The 13468-nt window shown below is 58.6% G+C and overlaps 3 protein-coding genes across 8 annotated transcripts in view; 2 read left to right on the top strand and 1 right to left on the bottom strand.

The window, feature by feature from the left end:
• The first annotated feature begins 1807 nt into the window (after positions 1–1807).
• GPBAR1 (G protein-coupled bile acid receptor 1) lies at positions 1808–4828 on the top strand. Of its 2 annotated transcripts, none has more exons than XM_013984487.3 (2): positions 1808–1996; positions 3648–4828. In XM_013984487.3, the coding sequence occupies exon 2, from the start codon at positions 3693–3695 to the stop codon at positions 4680–4682; it is 990 nt and encodes a 329-aa protein (XP_013839941.3). In that variant the 5' UTR covers positions 1808–1996; positions 3648–3692; the 3' UTR covers positions 4683–4828. The 2 variants fall into 2 exon arrangements, with proteins under 2 accessions (XP_013839941.3, XP_020931860.2); XM_021076201.2 differs by lacking the exon at positions 1808–1996 and adding an exon at positions 2394–2550.
• A 258-nt stretch (positions 4829–5086) lies between these two features.
• Positions 5087–10547, bottom strand: AAMP (angio associated migratory cell protein). Of its 2 annotated transcripts, none has more exons than XM_021076200.2 (11): positions 10344–10547; positions 9733–9885; positions 8608–8727; positions 8027–8166; positions 7628–7772; positions 7282–7365; positions 6800–6915; positions 6542–6645; positions 6325–6415; positions 5993–6147; positions 5087–5573 (listed from the first exon to the last, which is right to left on the bottom strand). In XM_021076200.2, the coding sequence occupies exons 1-11, from the start codon at positions 10462–10464 to the stop codon at positions 5498–5500; spliced, it is 1305 nt and encodes a 434-aa protein (XP_020931859.2). In that variant the 5' UTR covers positions 10465–10547; the 3' UTR covers positions 5087–5497. The 2 variants fall into 2 exon arrangements, with proteins under 2 accessions (XP_020931859.2, XP_084856601.1); XM_085000475.1 differs by having other exon boundaries at positions 9733–9888.
• A 347-nt stretch (positions 10548–10894) lies between these two features.
• Positions 10895–13468, top strand: part of PNKD (PNKD metallo-beta-lactamase domain containing) — a 160917-nt gene continuing 158343 nt past the window's right edge. For 3 of the 4 annotated variants that reach the window (XR_014830154.1, XR_014830155.1, XM_021076195.2), the window contains exons 1-2: positions 10895–10979; positions 11735–11903. Coding sequence is in view for 2 of the 4 variants with exons in the window: in XM_021076195.2 (XP_020931854.1) it covers positions 10913–10979; positions 11735–11903 (236 nt within the window). In the remaining 2 variants the exon portion in view is untranslated. Of the gene's footprint in view, positions 10980–11734; positions 11904–12961; positions 13349–13468 lie in introns of those variants that run through there. The other variant, XM_003361265.5, reaches the window with a different exon arrangement.

Below are 13468 nucleotides of genomic sequence, written 5' to 3' on the forward strand. Positions count from 1 at the left end.
GACCCCTAGCCTGGGAACCTCCATATGCCATGGGAGCAGCCCAAGAAATGGCAAAAAGACAAAAAATAAAATAAAATAAATAATTGACCTAAGTTTACCCAGCCAAATAAATAGGATCCAACCAGGATTCTGTGATTCAAACCCGGTCCTTCTGACTCCAGTACTGGCTCATGCCTCTTTATCACCATGGAGGAGGAAGGAAAGGAGTCACTTGTTGAGACCCCTCCCCCCACTAGGTGTCAAGCACTGGGATAAATGCAGTTACATATGTTACCCCATGATATCCCCACAACCACCCTGACAGGGTGGTTTTCTTCATTCCCATTTTACAGGTGAGAAAATTGAGGTCCAGAGGTAGCTTGCTCAAAGTCACACCCCCCAGAGCCATTTGTGTCTCATGGCCCAGAAGTTGACTCACAAAATAGTTGAGGAGGAGTCCCCATCGCAGCTCAGTGGTTAACCAATCCGACTAGGAACCATGAGGTTGCGGGTTCCATCCCTGGCCTCCCTCAGTGGGTTAAGGATCCAGCATTGCCGTGAGCTGTGATGTAGGTCACAGACAAGGCTCAGATCCCGCGTTGCTGTGGCTGTGGCATAGGCCGGTGGCTACAGCTCTGATTGGACCCCTGGCCTGGGAACCTCCATATGCTGCAGGTTCGGCCCTAAAAAGACCAAAAAAAAAAAAAAAGAAAGAGGAGTTCCCGTTGTGGCGCAGTGGTTAACGAATCCGACTAGGAACCATGAGGTTGCAGGTTCGGTCCCTACCCTTGCTCAGTGGGTTAACGATCCGGCGTTGCCGTGAGCTGTGGTGTAGGTTGCAGACGCGGCTCGGATCCCACGTTGCTGTGGCTCTGGCGTAGGCCAGTGGCTACAGCTCCGATTCAACCCCTAGCCTGGGAATCTCCATATGCCGCGGGAGCGGCCCAAGAAATAGCAGCAACAACAACAAAAGACAAAAGACAAAAAAAAAAAAAGAAAGAAAAAAAAGAAAATAGTTGAGAAAAGTGTGGGATGACCCCAGATTGTGGAAGGTAAGACTGGCTTTATAAGCCGCAAGTCCCTACCAGGTAATAGGAAGGGCGGGTGTAAAGATGCTCAGCTTTCAGGAGTTCCGCTCGTGGCTCAGCGGTTAGTGAACCTGATTAGCATTCATGAGGATGCGGGTTAGATCCCTGGCCTCACTCAGTGGGTTAAAGATCTGGCGTTTCTGTGAGCTGTGGTGTAGGTCGAAGATGCGGCTTGGATCCCGAGTTGCTGTGGCTCTGGCGTAGGCCGGCAGCTATAGCTCCAATTAGACCCCCAGCCTGGGAACCTCCATATGCAGCCCTAAAAAGACAGAAATACAAAAATAAAATAAAATAAATAAAATAAAAGTATGTTTAGCTTCCAAACACCAACCCCCCCACTGCCATCATCAGACACACATTCCTCCTCAGCAGCCCAGCAGAATTAGCTGGCTGGCCACCCCATGGGTTTAAGGCTCATAAAACATAAATATATTAGCTGGGGCAGGAAGTACGGAGGGTAGAATAAATCATTATAGTGTTCATTAACTGCAAAGCATTTCTCAGATTAGCTGAGCGGTAGCAGGCCAGAGGGCTCCAAGCTGGGTGACCTGCCACCTTGATGGCAAGCCATGGACAGTGGCTGGAGATGGAGACCCTGGTCCGGGAGGACAAGGAGGGGGCCCTGGAGAAAGGGGGAGGAAGCCCTCCCAGGACTGCCGCTCAGGGTGTGCCAGGTCCCACCCCCAGAGGCGGGGCCAGGCTGAGCCCCGCCAGCCTCAGCTCCATCCCTCCAGGAACCCAGGCGAGGGCAGAGCCTGGGCAGCGAAGAATCCCGGCCCTGCTGTCCCCGCAGAGTGGAGGCACCATGCCCTCACCCATCAGGACACCAGACATCATCGCCAGACGACCTGCAGCAATGGCTGTGGCCACCCCCTGACCCCCAGAGGAAAAGCCCAGGCTGGGCGAGCCAGACCTGCCCCCACAGCCATGTGAGTAGCCCTTCCCCTTCCCTTGCCCCACCCAGCCCCGGCCACACCTGGACACCTCCACCCCAGCTCCTGAAGAGGTCGTGCCACCCAACCCGAGCCACCAGAGCCTCTGGGGTGTGCGGGTCCCACAGCCAGTGCACCCATAACACCACGAGGAAGTGGCCCCCGGGGGCCATCCCTGCCTTTTGTGCGGCTCTGATGGAAGTGGGCTGGGAGACTCACTCCAGCGGAGGGCTGCGAGCTCCAGCCCATGGCCCCAGAGTCCAAGTCTGAAGTAACAGACCCTGAGGTCTCCTGGGGTTTAATAAAGTTGACAGTGCGAGGATGAAGGGGAACAGAAACTGAAGGGCTGCTGGAGAGAGCGAGATGAACGAGTGGAGGGCCCTGGGGAGACAGGAAGAGGAAACAGGCCGAGGGAGGGGAAAGGGGTGCAGCGGCTTGGCAACTGGCTTGGGGGGCCTGGGGAAGGCTGGGGATCTCTAGAAGGGGCAGCACCTCCGGTGGACAAGGTGGCCATGGGGCCATCTGATCCTCTGACCTGGATGGGGGTGCAGGTAGGAATCCTTTCCTTGTTGACTTTAATCCTAGCAACAGCAGCTGCTTTCCTGTTGACAGAAGCAGGAGTTCCCACAGGGCCCAGGACCCCTCCCCCGTCCCCATCCCCCATCCCTGTCCCCATAATGCTGGAAGGACTCGGGGAGAGCAGAGCCAGGCCCTGCCCAGCGGCCCCTCCTCCCTCCCTGGGCTCACTTCAGCCCTCCTTGCCACTGGCATCTCTGGTCACTACCAACCCTCCCCCTCTCCCTCCCCTCGCAACTCTCCCCCCCCACCACCCGCCGGTTCCCAGGAAAGGCCCTGTTGCTAGTGTGGTGCGGATGTGTCAAGTTTATGGGCTGGAAGTCCTACCCGGAGGCTGCTCACTGAGCTGTAACCAGGGACAAGGCAGATGGAGGGAAGGTGCAGGGCACAGGGCACCCCCTCGCTGCCACCCGTTTCCCTGGCATCAGCACTAACCACTAATGCAAGTGCTCCACGAGCCCTGCCTCAGATGGACGCCAGCTCCCCCCCCCCCCCCAGTCTTAGGAAACCACCATCTCTTCCCACACTGGTGCCAACTTCTTCATTTATTGCCCATCCCAGCCCCTGGTCCAGCCCCGCCAGCCTGAAGGGGGCCGTCAACTATTGGCTGGCCAGAAACCTACACACCAGCCAGACCCTATCCTATCCTTTGAGCTTAAATTTGGAGGCCTTGCCCGGTGCAGGCAGGAAGGCATGGCCAAAATGTTTTGGGGCTGAGAGGATCCACTTTTCAGTCTAAACAAAGACATAAACCCAGCTGCCCAGAACGGGCCAGGCAGATAAGAGAAATGGACCAAGTGGCTGAGGGGGGACTGTGGGGAGCCATCTGAAGGCAGCCACCACTCAGCTCCAGGTGGTTGCTACCGTACAGGACCTGATCTCTCAAAAGCCAAAAATAGGAATGTTTATGTCGCTTTAAATTGGCAATTCACCGGGGGGACGATGTGTATCAGCAAACAAGATACAGCCCCTAGTCCGCTGGTCGGCAACCTCTGGATTAACACGCAGACATGCCAGGAAGACAGTGACCTGTGGCCCCACCCTAACTCTGGCCGCCCCATCTTCCATCCAGGCACCCCTGTTGCTGCTCCAAACCTCCCCTGATCCCAGGCCCAAGATGACACCCAACAGCACCAGGGAGGTGGCCAGCCCTGTTCCTTCAGGGACCCTGGGCCTCTCCCTGGCCCTGGCGAGCCTCATCGTTGCTGCCAACCTGCTCCTGGCCCTGGGCATCGCTGGGGACCGCCGCCTGCGCAGCCCGCCTGCCGGCTGCTTCTTCCTGAGTCTGCTCCTGGCTGGACTGCTCACTGGGCTGGCACTGCCCACGCTGCCGGGCCTATGGAACCAGAGCCGCCGGGGCTACTGGTCCTGCCTCTTCCTCTACCTGGGTCCCAACTTCTCCTTCCTCTCCCTGCTCGCCAACCTCCTGCTGGTGCACGGGGAGCGCTACATGGCAGTGCTGCGGCCTCTGCGACCCCGCGGGAGCACTCGGCTGGCCCTCATCCTCACCTGGGCCGGGCCCCTGCTCTTCGCCAGCCTGCCCGCTCTGGGCTGGAACCACTGGGTCCCGGGTGCCAACTGCAGCTCCCGGACTGTCTTCCCAGCCCCCTACCTCTACCTCGAAGTCTATGGCCTCCTGCTGCCCGCCGTGGGCGCTGCCGCCCTCCTCTCGGCCCGTGTGCTGGTCACCGCCCACCGCCAGCTGCAGGACATCCGCCGGCTGGAGCGGGCCGTGTGCCGCGGTGCACCCTCGGCCCTGGCCCGGGCCCTCACCTGGAGGCAGGCCAGGGCACAGGCCGGAGCCACACTGCTCTTCGGGCTGTGCTGGGGGCCCTACGTGGTCACCCTGCTCCTCTCCGTCCTGGCCTATGAGCAGCGCCCACCGCTGGGGCCGGGAACTCTGCTGTCCCTCATCTCACTGGGCAGCGCCAGTGCGGCGGCCGTGCCCGTGGCCATGGGGCTGGGTGATCATCGCTACACAGCCCCCTGGAGGGCGGCCGCCCGGAGGTGGCTCAGGGTGCTGCGGGCGAGACCCCAGGGCAGTCCTGGCCCTGGCACCTCCTACCACACCAGCTGCCAAAGCAGCGTGGACCTTGACTTGAACTAGAGGAGGGGCTGCTGCTCCACTTACTAGAAGCATCCATCCATCTCAACCGCCAAGCCCACCTCCACTGGTCCCCATGCCTCTGGATCAGAGACCCTGCCAGACCTCTCTGACCCCACACTGACTGAATAAAGCTCCCCCCGCCAGTGTATGGGTATCTCATTCCGGATCTCAGCAAGAGCAGGGCAGGTGACCAGCTGCGGTAAGAACCTAGAGCCAGCAGGACCCAGGGAGATTCCGACTCCAGACAGGCAGGCAGCTGTAGGTGAGGATGGCCCTGCCTCAGGGAGGCGAGCTCAGGCTCCTTGAAATCCAGCAGACTGGAGGGGGCGGGAGCCTCAGCCTGACAGGCCCCGCACGGGTTCCTCGTCCCTCGTGTCCAGCACCACAAAATCCACACAGACTTGTCTCTGGGAAGTATATTTTATTTACATTTTTAAAATCTGTGAACTAGTATCTCTTCCTCCTTTCCACCCCCATAGACTTGGGAAGGGAAAGAACGGGAACTTCAAGGACCTACTCCCCACATACAAATACGCACCCCCGTGGCTCACACCAGCAAAGGAAGTGAAAGAGAAAGAGGGCTAAACCTCCCTTCCGAGGGATCCGCCAGGTCTGGGCGAGGGCGGGGGAAGGAAGGGCCCCCGGGGCGGGTCTCTTAAGAGAAGAAAGGGCCAGAGAGCGGGCAAGTCACTTCGAAGGGGTTGGAAAGTTGTCCGAGGCCCCTCCCCTCCTCCTCCCTCCTCCCCTACCGCCTCGGTCGCTGGGGGTCTCCCGGCGCCCCCTCCACACCAGACACAGAGCAGAGGCTGCGGCCACTAGCGGTCAGGTCTCTGGACACAAAATACTTTCGCTTTGTGGTCTCCTGACGTGGTCACCACCAAGGAGGCATCTCTGTGGACAGAAAGCACGGGTGGAAGCGACTGGAGGACAGAAGGTCCACCCCAAGCCCACCACCCCGGGGCCCTCGGGTGGCCTCCTCCAGCATATCCTCAAGCCGAGAGCCCTGGGGCCTGGGGCCGGGCTGACCTACCCGCAGGCAGGGAACATGGGAAGCCAGCAACCCACGAGGGGCTGGATGGGGAAGCAATCCCAGCCCGAGCCCAGGAATGAGACGTTAGGCCACAGAAGTGAACGTCCGCTCCCTCAGGCTTCCCCGTGCTCCGGCCTCCCCGGCAAGCCCAGGCCTTGGGTCCCACCTTCCCTGAGGAATCTCCTCACTCACCCCAAGTGCCCTGTGGCCCATGCCCCATGTGCCAGCCTCACCATCCGAATACGCACAGGGGACCCCGGCCCTTGCCCAACTCACTTACTTGCTGAGGGCAAAGTCCAGGATCTCAGCCGTGTGGCCCCGGTAGTCAGTAAGCAGGTGGCCGGTCCGAGCATCCCAGAGGCGCACGATGCCGTCCAGGCTGCAAGTGTAAACCACGGCGGTGCCTGCCTCCCACAGCAGCTGCACGATGCCCGACTGCAACAGGGTACGAGAGGGAGGCGGGGTCAGGGGCGGGAGAGCTGATGGGCACCTGCTCCCAGCTCTCATGGAAGGAGGGAGGGAGGGAGGGATGATGGGCCTGAGGGAAGGACCAGACGGGAGCCAGGCCTGGCCATCCCCATGGCCATGACCATGGCTCCAGGCTGCCAGTACCTGGTGCTGACACTGGTGCCTGAGGGTCTGCGTAGACAGGTCATAGATGGCCAAGGTCCCATCCAGGTAGCCGACAGCTGCCAGAGGCATCCTGGGCAGAGGAGAGCATCACGACGGCTCACGGAGCGTCCTTGGGTCCTCCCCGGTCCCCTGGCCCAGGCCGCCTCCCCCAAGCCGCCTGCTCTTGCCTCCAGGCCGAGACCCTGCTCACACTCACACACTGCAGAAGCCCAAGGACTCCACGGAGTTGGACTCGCTCTCCTCCCCTTCTCCCAGGTTGGGCTGGGAGGCCACGGTCTCGGGTCTGAAAACACCCACCACCTACAAGCCAGAAGAGGGGATCAGAGAAGGGCCTGGAAACAGTCCTCTACAGAGCAGAAAGGCGGTGGGGCAGGGAGGCGAGTGAAGGAAGAGAGGAAGGGGAGGAAACGTGAGGAACACGAGGCCCTAAAGCCAGGCTCCAGGTCCCGCTTACCTTGCCGGTGGTGGCACTGACCAACTTGGCCTGGCAGTCCACAGAGCCCGTCAGGATCAGGCTGCCATCCTGGTTGGTGGCCACACAGGTCAGAGGGCCCTGGTGACCCTCAGTCCCTAAGATGAAGCAGGGGGACAAGTCAGACTTCACCCTGTCCCAGGTCTCAGCCTCTTCCCCACAAAAGCCTAGGTTAACACTTCCCCCACCAGAGACCCTTATTTATTTATTTTTTGTCTTTTCAGGGCCACACCCGTGGCATATGGAAGTTCCCAGGCTAGGGGTCCAATTGCAGCTGTAGCTTCAGGCCTACACCACAGCCATGGCAACAAAGGATCAGAGCTGTGTCCGCGACCTACATCACAGCTCACAGCAATACTGGATCCTTAACCCACTGAACAAGGCCAGGGATCGAATTCGCGTCCTCGTGGATTCTAGCCAGGTTTGTTACTGCTGAGCCACGACAGCAACTCCAAACCCAATACCTTTTAGTACATATATCGCGTTTCCTTGCTTCAGGTCCCAAATCCTGATGGTGCCGTCTTCATAGCCGACCACAGCTCGCTTCCCTAAAGGGCCAGAGATGCAGATGGAGAGAAGGGCAGACAATACACTCAGACCCATCAGGCAAGGCAATAGGGGTGGGGTAACAACAAAGGGGGCAGGGGACAGACATGGCCCCAGGATGGGAAGAGGGGAGCTGTCTGCTCTGGGCCCTGGAGGCCAGGGCTCCTAAGGGCAGCCTGCAGGGTGCCAGAGGTGGCCCAGGAGGGAGCCAGGGAAGCGTGCGGCAGGGACCTTCCCCTCTTCGCTCAGGAGAGCTGCTCTCACCATCAGGGAGGACTCGGCCACAGGTGGCTGGGCAGTTGGGGCCCTGGAAGGTCTTGCAGTCACCATTCGGGACCTTCCACATCCAGGTGTTGCCGTCAGCCGTGCCCGCCAGCAGGACAGGTGCCCGCGGGTGCCACTCCATCCACTGGGCAGAAAGAAGGGTTCAGCAAGGAGGCCCCGCATGCTATCTCACCTACAAGTGGGCCCCCGGAGCCGCACTGAGCTTTCCCTGCTCAGAGTCAGCAAGGATGCCCCAGGGAGCAGGCCTGGCACTCCTGCTGTACATTGGGAGCGCCCTGGCTCAGAGCTGGCCGAGCCGGCTCAAGGCAGCCGGGACTCCCCAAGCTCTCACCCCCGCCCCCGGCCCCACGGAGCGGAATCCCACTCTGAAGATCTCACCTCCAGATCTCCCGCTTCAAAAGACCAGACCTCCTCCTTGGTGTCCACCTGCCATACTTTCAAGAGGCCACTCATGTCCCCTGTGGCCACAAGGGTAGAGTCGTGGCTGAAACCGGCACAAGTCACAGAGTCTTTATGGCCTGCAGGGAAGAGTGAGCAGAGAGAAGAGAACGTCAGGGTCTGGTGCCAGAGACACGGGACCCAGGCATCTGGCCCCCAGAAGGGACCAACTGGGATTTAAAAAAAAAAAAAGGATGGGTCCCAGCTGAACCGGTAACCAAACACACAGCTGCTTTAGGAGCCAGCACTCCCCGGTCTCCCACTCAAACAGGCCTGCGTGTTCCCCATTCTGTCCATTCCACATCTCCACCCGAAACACGCACCCACTCCTTTCTGGCCCAATACGCCTTCACCAGTGTCGCCTCCTCCTAGACTCCCTTGGCCCATCTGTGCCTCCCTCTCCTAGACCCACAGGGCTCTGTTCTTTGGGGCCCTTGGGCCAAATGGAGATCAACAAATGGCTGCTGGATGCACAACGGCAGCGGGCCAGCCCCCTAAGCCCCTCCCCCGGACCCCCTCACCTGCACACTCAAAGAGCAGTTCCCCATCGCTGAGCCGCCACACGAAGGCTTTGTCATCCTCGCCCCCTGTCACTGCCAAGGTGTTGGTCTTGGGGTCCAGGCTCACGCAAAACACAGATGCTGTCCCAAGAGATACTCCATGAGTAAGGGGACTGGACTCCCACCTAGGGTTCTGTCCTCTGGGACCTTTGGGAAGCCACCCCCTTCCGCCCAGAGCAACACGTCTTTCCTCCTGGAAAAGAAGGGTGCCTCCAAGTTCTTCTCAGCTTCAGGCCTCAGGTTGTTGGAGAAATCCCTCCCCAAGCTTGCCAAACTTGCCAGTCCTCCAGGGCAGAACCCTCCTCTGCTCCCTTGACCACCCCACACTGAGGCCATGGACAAGAGGAGGGTACGTGTCCTGGGCTTACATTTCTCAGCATGGGATGCCACCAAGCTAGGGACTGCGTGAGGAGGGCACTGTGTCACCGATTCCTCACTGAGAACCCCCTAGTGTTGAGGTTCCCATCGTGGCTCCATGGTTAACAAACCCAATTAGTATCCATGAGGTTGAAGGTTCGATCCTTGGCCTTGCTCAGTGGGTTAAGGATCCAGAGTTGCCATGAGCTGTGATGTAGATCGCAACACAGCTCAGATCCCACGTTGCTGTGGCTGCGGGGTAGGACGGAGGCTACAGCTCCGATTCGACCCCTGGCCTTGGAACTTCCCTATGCCGTGGACAAGGCCCTAAGAAGCAAAAAAAAAAAAAAAAAAAAAAAAAGAGAGAGCTAATGTTTTAAGAGGACTACCAAAAACATGCTCCAAAAGGTACTATTACCTCTAATTCACACTAAAGTAACTTTCACCAATGACAACTGTTGAAAAAAGAAACTAAAACGCAGCGGTGTTGATAAAGATCATACACAGGCAAGCAACAGGGATAGGATTTGAACCCAAGTGTCTCAACTGACTCCAAGAGCCAAGCTCTCCTCCATGCCATCGCACTGCCCCCCTACCCGTGAGCTCCTCCAGGGCAGGGCCAGCATTTTCCCACCTCTGTGTCCCTCATAACGTGCCCTACACAGGGGACGCCTGATGCTCAAGTGCCCACCTGGACCGAGTTTATGACGGACCTCCTCAGGCACCTACCTGAGTGCAATGCAAAGGTGACCTCGCTATCGTCTGGGCCCTCCATGCTGCCGACCACCCCTTCCTGGGGTTCCAGAACCCAGCCCTCCTCATTGCCCTCTTCTTCTTCCTCTTCCTCAAAGTCCACATCTTCCATCTCCTGAGCCAGGTCGTCTGCTTTGGGGAGAGGGTTAAAAGACGAGGCTCGACAGGCGGTAAGTGGGATGCGAAGCGTGGGGAGGCCCGAGGCTGGGGTGGGTCATGTGGCAAGAGAGCAAGGTGAGGTCAGACAGAAGGGGTGAAGAGGCGGCAGGGAGGAGGGGGGGCGTGTGGGACGGAGGACAGGAGAGGTCTGAGGACCTGGGGTTGGCCAGCGACCGTGTGGGAAGGGAGGACCGAGGGGATGATGGGAAGGGGGTGTGTGAGGGGAAGGGCCAGAGGAGGCGTCAGGGGAACCCCCACCCCGGCCAGGCCTGAGAACTAAGTGTGGGGTTGGGGGAGAGAGAAAGGGCGAAGGAGGTCAGTGGGACTGACCGGTGGGGTGGGGGGAGAAGGGGAGGGAGGGGAAGCAAGGGTCAAAGGCCAGGGGTGAGCGCCTCCTGTCCCATGGCCTGAGGATCAGCAGCTCTCACCCGGGTCCGGCGGACCGGGATCCAGTTCTACCACCTCGATAATCTCTTCATCACCATGGAAGCTTAGGGTCTCCAGTGGGGGGGTGTCAGCGGCAGCCCCGCTTTCCGATTCAGACTCCATGCGGCGCAAGCGGCGGATCCACTTCTCTGGGCCCAAACGCCTCCCAGAGTCAGCTCTGCGCGACGACGCGGAACTCGAGCCCCTCCTCCCGGGAGGAAGTAGGAGTAGGCGACCACCCGGCAGAGAGAGCGACGGCCTCTCGACCAATAGCGAAGGGGGTGGACTCGCTGAACCACCAATCACAGGACAGAGTTGGGAGAAGAGCCCGGGGCGTGGTCGGGGGAACCCAAACTCCGCCCGGCCTGACTCCGCCCCCAACAGGAGAGAAACAAGCGAGCGTGCGCGCCTCCGGGGTCTCCTGGGAAGAGTAGTTCTCCTGGGTCCGCTCCGCAGGCTTCTGGGAAATGTAGTTTCTGATCTGTAGGACAGACGGAAGGAGCGGGGGAGGCCCCTTACGCAAACTACAATTCCCGGCGGGGAGCGCGGTGAAGGGGGGTGGGATCTGAACATGGCGGCGGTGGTAGCTGCTACGGCGCTGAAGGGCCGGGGGGCGAGAAATGCCCGCGTCCTCCGGGGTAAGGAGAGGGACCCTGGGGAGGGTAGGACTGCAGGGGATCCCTTTTTTTTCACATCTCGCTCAGTGATAGCGGAAGGTCAGGGTGTTGTTTGCTGCCTGCACCCCTCTGCAGGATCTTAAAGAGTCAGGGGGCTAAAAGATGCTGTCTAGAGGTCACCCACTCCATCCCCTCAGCCTTCCGGTTACACCGTAACTCTGGAGTCTTGGAGCGAAAGGGAGCCCCGAGGAAGCCTTCTAGACTCCCGCGTTCTAGATGTTTCACACTCACCGCAGTGCAGAGGAAAGAGCCCTGGGCTTCTGAAGGCTTGGGTTCTAGCCCCGGATAATTAGCAGTTTGACCTTGGGCGAAGCAGTTCGTCTCTCGGGGCGTCAGTTTCCTCTTCTATAAAATGAGGGGATGGAGTAGACTACCTTTACGCTCCCTTCCAGTACTAACATTCTGCAGTTTGGAAACCTTTTCTCGGATTTCCTTCATACGCCTCTTGTGAGCCCCACTGCAGTCCTTCACATCCTGCCGTCTGAAATGAAGAACAGCGAAGCTCGCTCTCCTGGCACCGGGGTGATGAGCCCGCAGTGACGTGGAAGTGGCTTTCAAAGGTGCCACCTCGATGGCAATTTTCCCATTTCCCTCTGGACTCTCCCTGGCACTTGTTACTCCAGACCGCAGTCACTCCCCTTCCTCAGATCACAACCACTCCTCCCCGGGATTCCTTCTCATCCTCTCTCACTGACTTTCCTTGCCTCCATCCACAGGGATTCTCTCAGGAGCCACAGCTAACAAGGCTTCCCAGAACAGGACCCGGGCACTGCAAAGCCAGAGCTCCCCAGAGTGCAAGGAGGAGCCTGAACCCCTACCCCCTGAGCTGGAATACATTCCCAGAAAGAGGGGCAAGAACCCCATGAAAGCTGTGGGACTAGCCTGGTGAGTTTTAACCCTTTGCCCACCAATGGGGAGTGGCACCAGGGGAGGGTGGGACCCAGAAACTTCTCCAAGTTTCAGGTGGTGAGCTGAATCCAAGGTTGTGGAGACAGAATTGCTGGATGTGAGCATGGGCCTCTCAGAGGACTGGGGCAGGGGAGGTGGGAAAGTATGTGGAATTGGAGAGACAAGTAGGTTTTGTGTGGCGTAAATTGAGCTAATTTGATTGAGATTTGGGTCCCTGGCCTCATCCTCTCTTTGGGGAGCTTGGGGTGAGAGCCAGTTGAGCTCTTTGAGAAAATCGAACTCCCACGAGATTATGTTAGTTGTATAGTAGCAGCACCTACAAGGTGTTCAGTGCATTGTTATTTGGATCTGACGCTGATTTTAGTACGTATTATTGACTAATGTTAAAAGAAAAGGAGGGGGAAATTAACATTTTTTCCAGCACCTGAGGTGTGCCAATACTTTACAGTGTAATGTTTTAGTCTTTCCAAAATAAGTGTGACATCCCCATTTCACAGATGAGGGAACTGAGGCTCAGAGCTGGATTCTCACCAGATCTTGTGACTCCTTGCCTTTAACCTGCACAGAAGTACCTCCCACGTAGCGGTTACTCAGGTTAAAAATGGGAGTCTGGGAGCGGGTGTGGGGCGGTTCAGGCAGAGGGAATCTTTGCCAAGACCTGGAGAGGGGAAGAGGATGGGCTACCTGAGGAACCCTACACAGTCCCGAGGGCAGGGTGGCAGGGCTTATGCTGGGGAGTGTCAGGCTCAAGAGGAGAGAAATGACAAGGTAGACAGAGACCCAGCCACATTAGGCCTTTTGTGCTATGCCTAGGAATGCGAATTTGGCCAGGAAGTGATGGAGAGCTGTTAATAGGGTTTTGAGCAGGGCAGTGGTAGGATCCGAATCAAGCGGGGCCCTCCAGCAGCCAGCACAGAGGCTGAGTAGACACATGTGATATATTGCAGTGTTTGTGCAAGCTGAGGATTCTCCCCAGCTCCTCTGGCTCAGGCTTGGCCCCTCCCCCAATCCCATGCACATCTCCCCACCCCTAGGGCCATCGGCTTCCCCTGTGGTATCCTCCTCTTCATCCTCACCAAGCGGGAAGTGGACAAGGACCGTTTGAAGCAGATGAAGGCTCGGCAGAACATGCGGGCATCCAACACGGGCGAGTATGAGAGTCAGAGGTTCAGGGCCTCCTCCCATCATGCCCCGTCTCCTGAAGCTGTGTCCGGGGTGCAGTCGTGAGGAACACTGCAACCCTCCCCTAGACTGTGGCCTCCCAACTGTCAAGTCCTTTGGCTTTGGCCATGATTCTGGTCCTTGCCTCTGAGGCCCACCAGAGGGCGCATGAAGCCCAGGCTGCTGCCGGCCCTACCCTTCCCCTCCCCAGAAACCAGCCGAAGGCAAATAAAGTTACTGAGTGTTTGAGTGGAAAGGAACCAGGTTTGGGTTTGTGAGTCCCTTGGGATGGGAGGGGCAGAGGGTGGGGTTGGTTACTCACGTGTGCTCCCTCTCACAGAAGCCTCAGTGTTCCCAGCTGACTGGCTGGGGAAACCGCA

The sequence above is a fragment of the Sus scrofa genome, chromosome 15 (genome assembly GCF_054392235.1).
Source record: "Sus scrofa isolate SSC_HxYL_T2T_F1_AM1 chromosome 15, Sscrofa_HxYL_maternal_Yorkshire_Landrace_v2.0, whole genome shotgun sequence".
NCBI classification, from domain to species: Eukaryota; Metazoa; Chordata; class Mammalia; order Artiodactyla; family Suidae; genus Sus; species Sus scrofa.

Bases quoted from the DNA above. Each gene is read 5' to 3' on its own strand.
- GPBAR1 (XM_021076201.2), top strand. From the start codon at position 2,512: ATGGGGCCATCTGATCCTCTGACCTGGATGGGGGTGCAG. The intron at 2,551-3,647 runs GTAGGAATCCTT...TCTTCCATCCAG, and splicing joins TGACCTGGATGGGGGTGCAG to GCACCCCTGTTGCTGCTCCA.
- AAMP (XM_085000475.1), bottom strand. From the start codon at position 10,464: ATGGAGTCTGAATCGGAAAGCGGGGCTGCCGCTGACACCCCCCCACTG. The intron at 6,916-7,281 runs GTATTGGGTTTG...GCTTCATCTTAG, and splicing joins CGCGATATATGTACTAAAAG to GGACTGAGGGTCACCAGGGC. The intron at 6,646-6,799 runs GTAAGCGGGACC...TCTGGCTTGTAG, and splicing joins TCAGTGCCACCACCGGCAAG to GTGGTGGGTGTTTTCAGACC.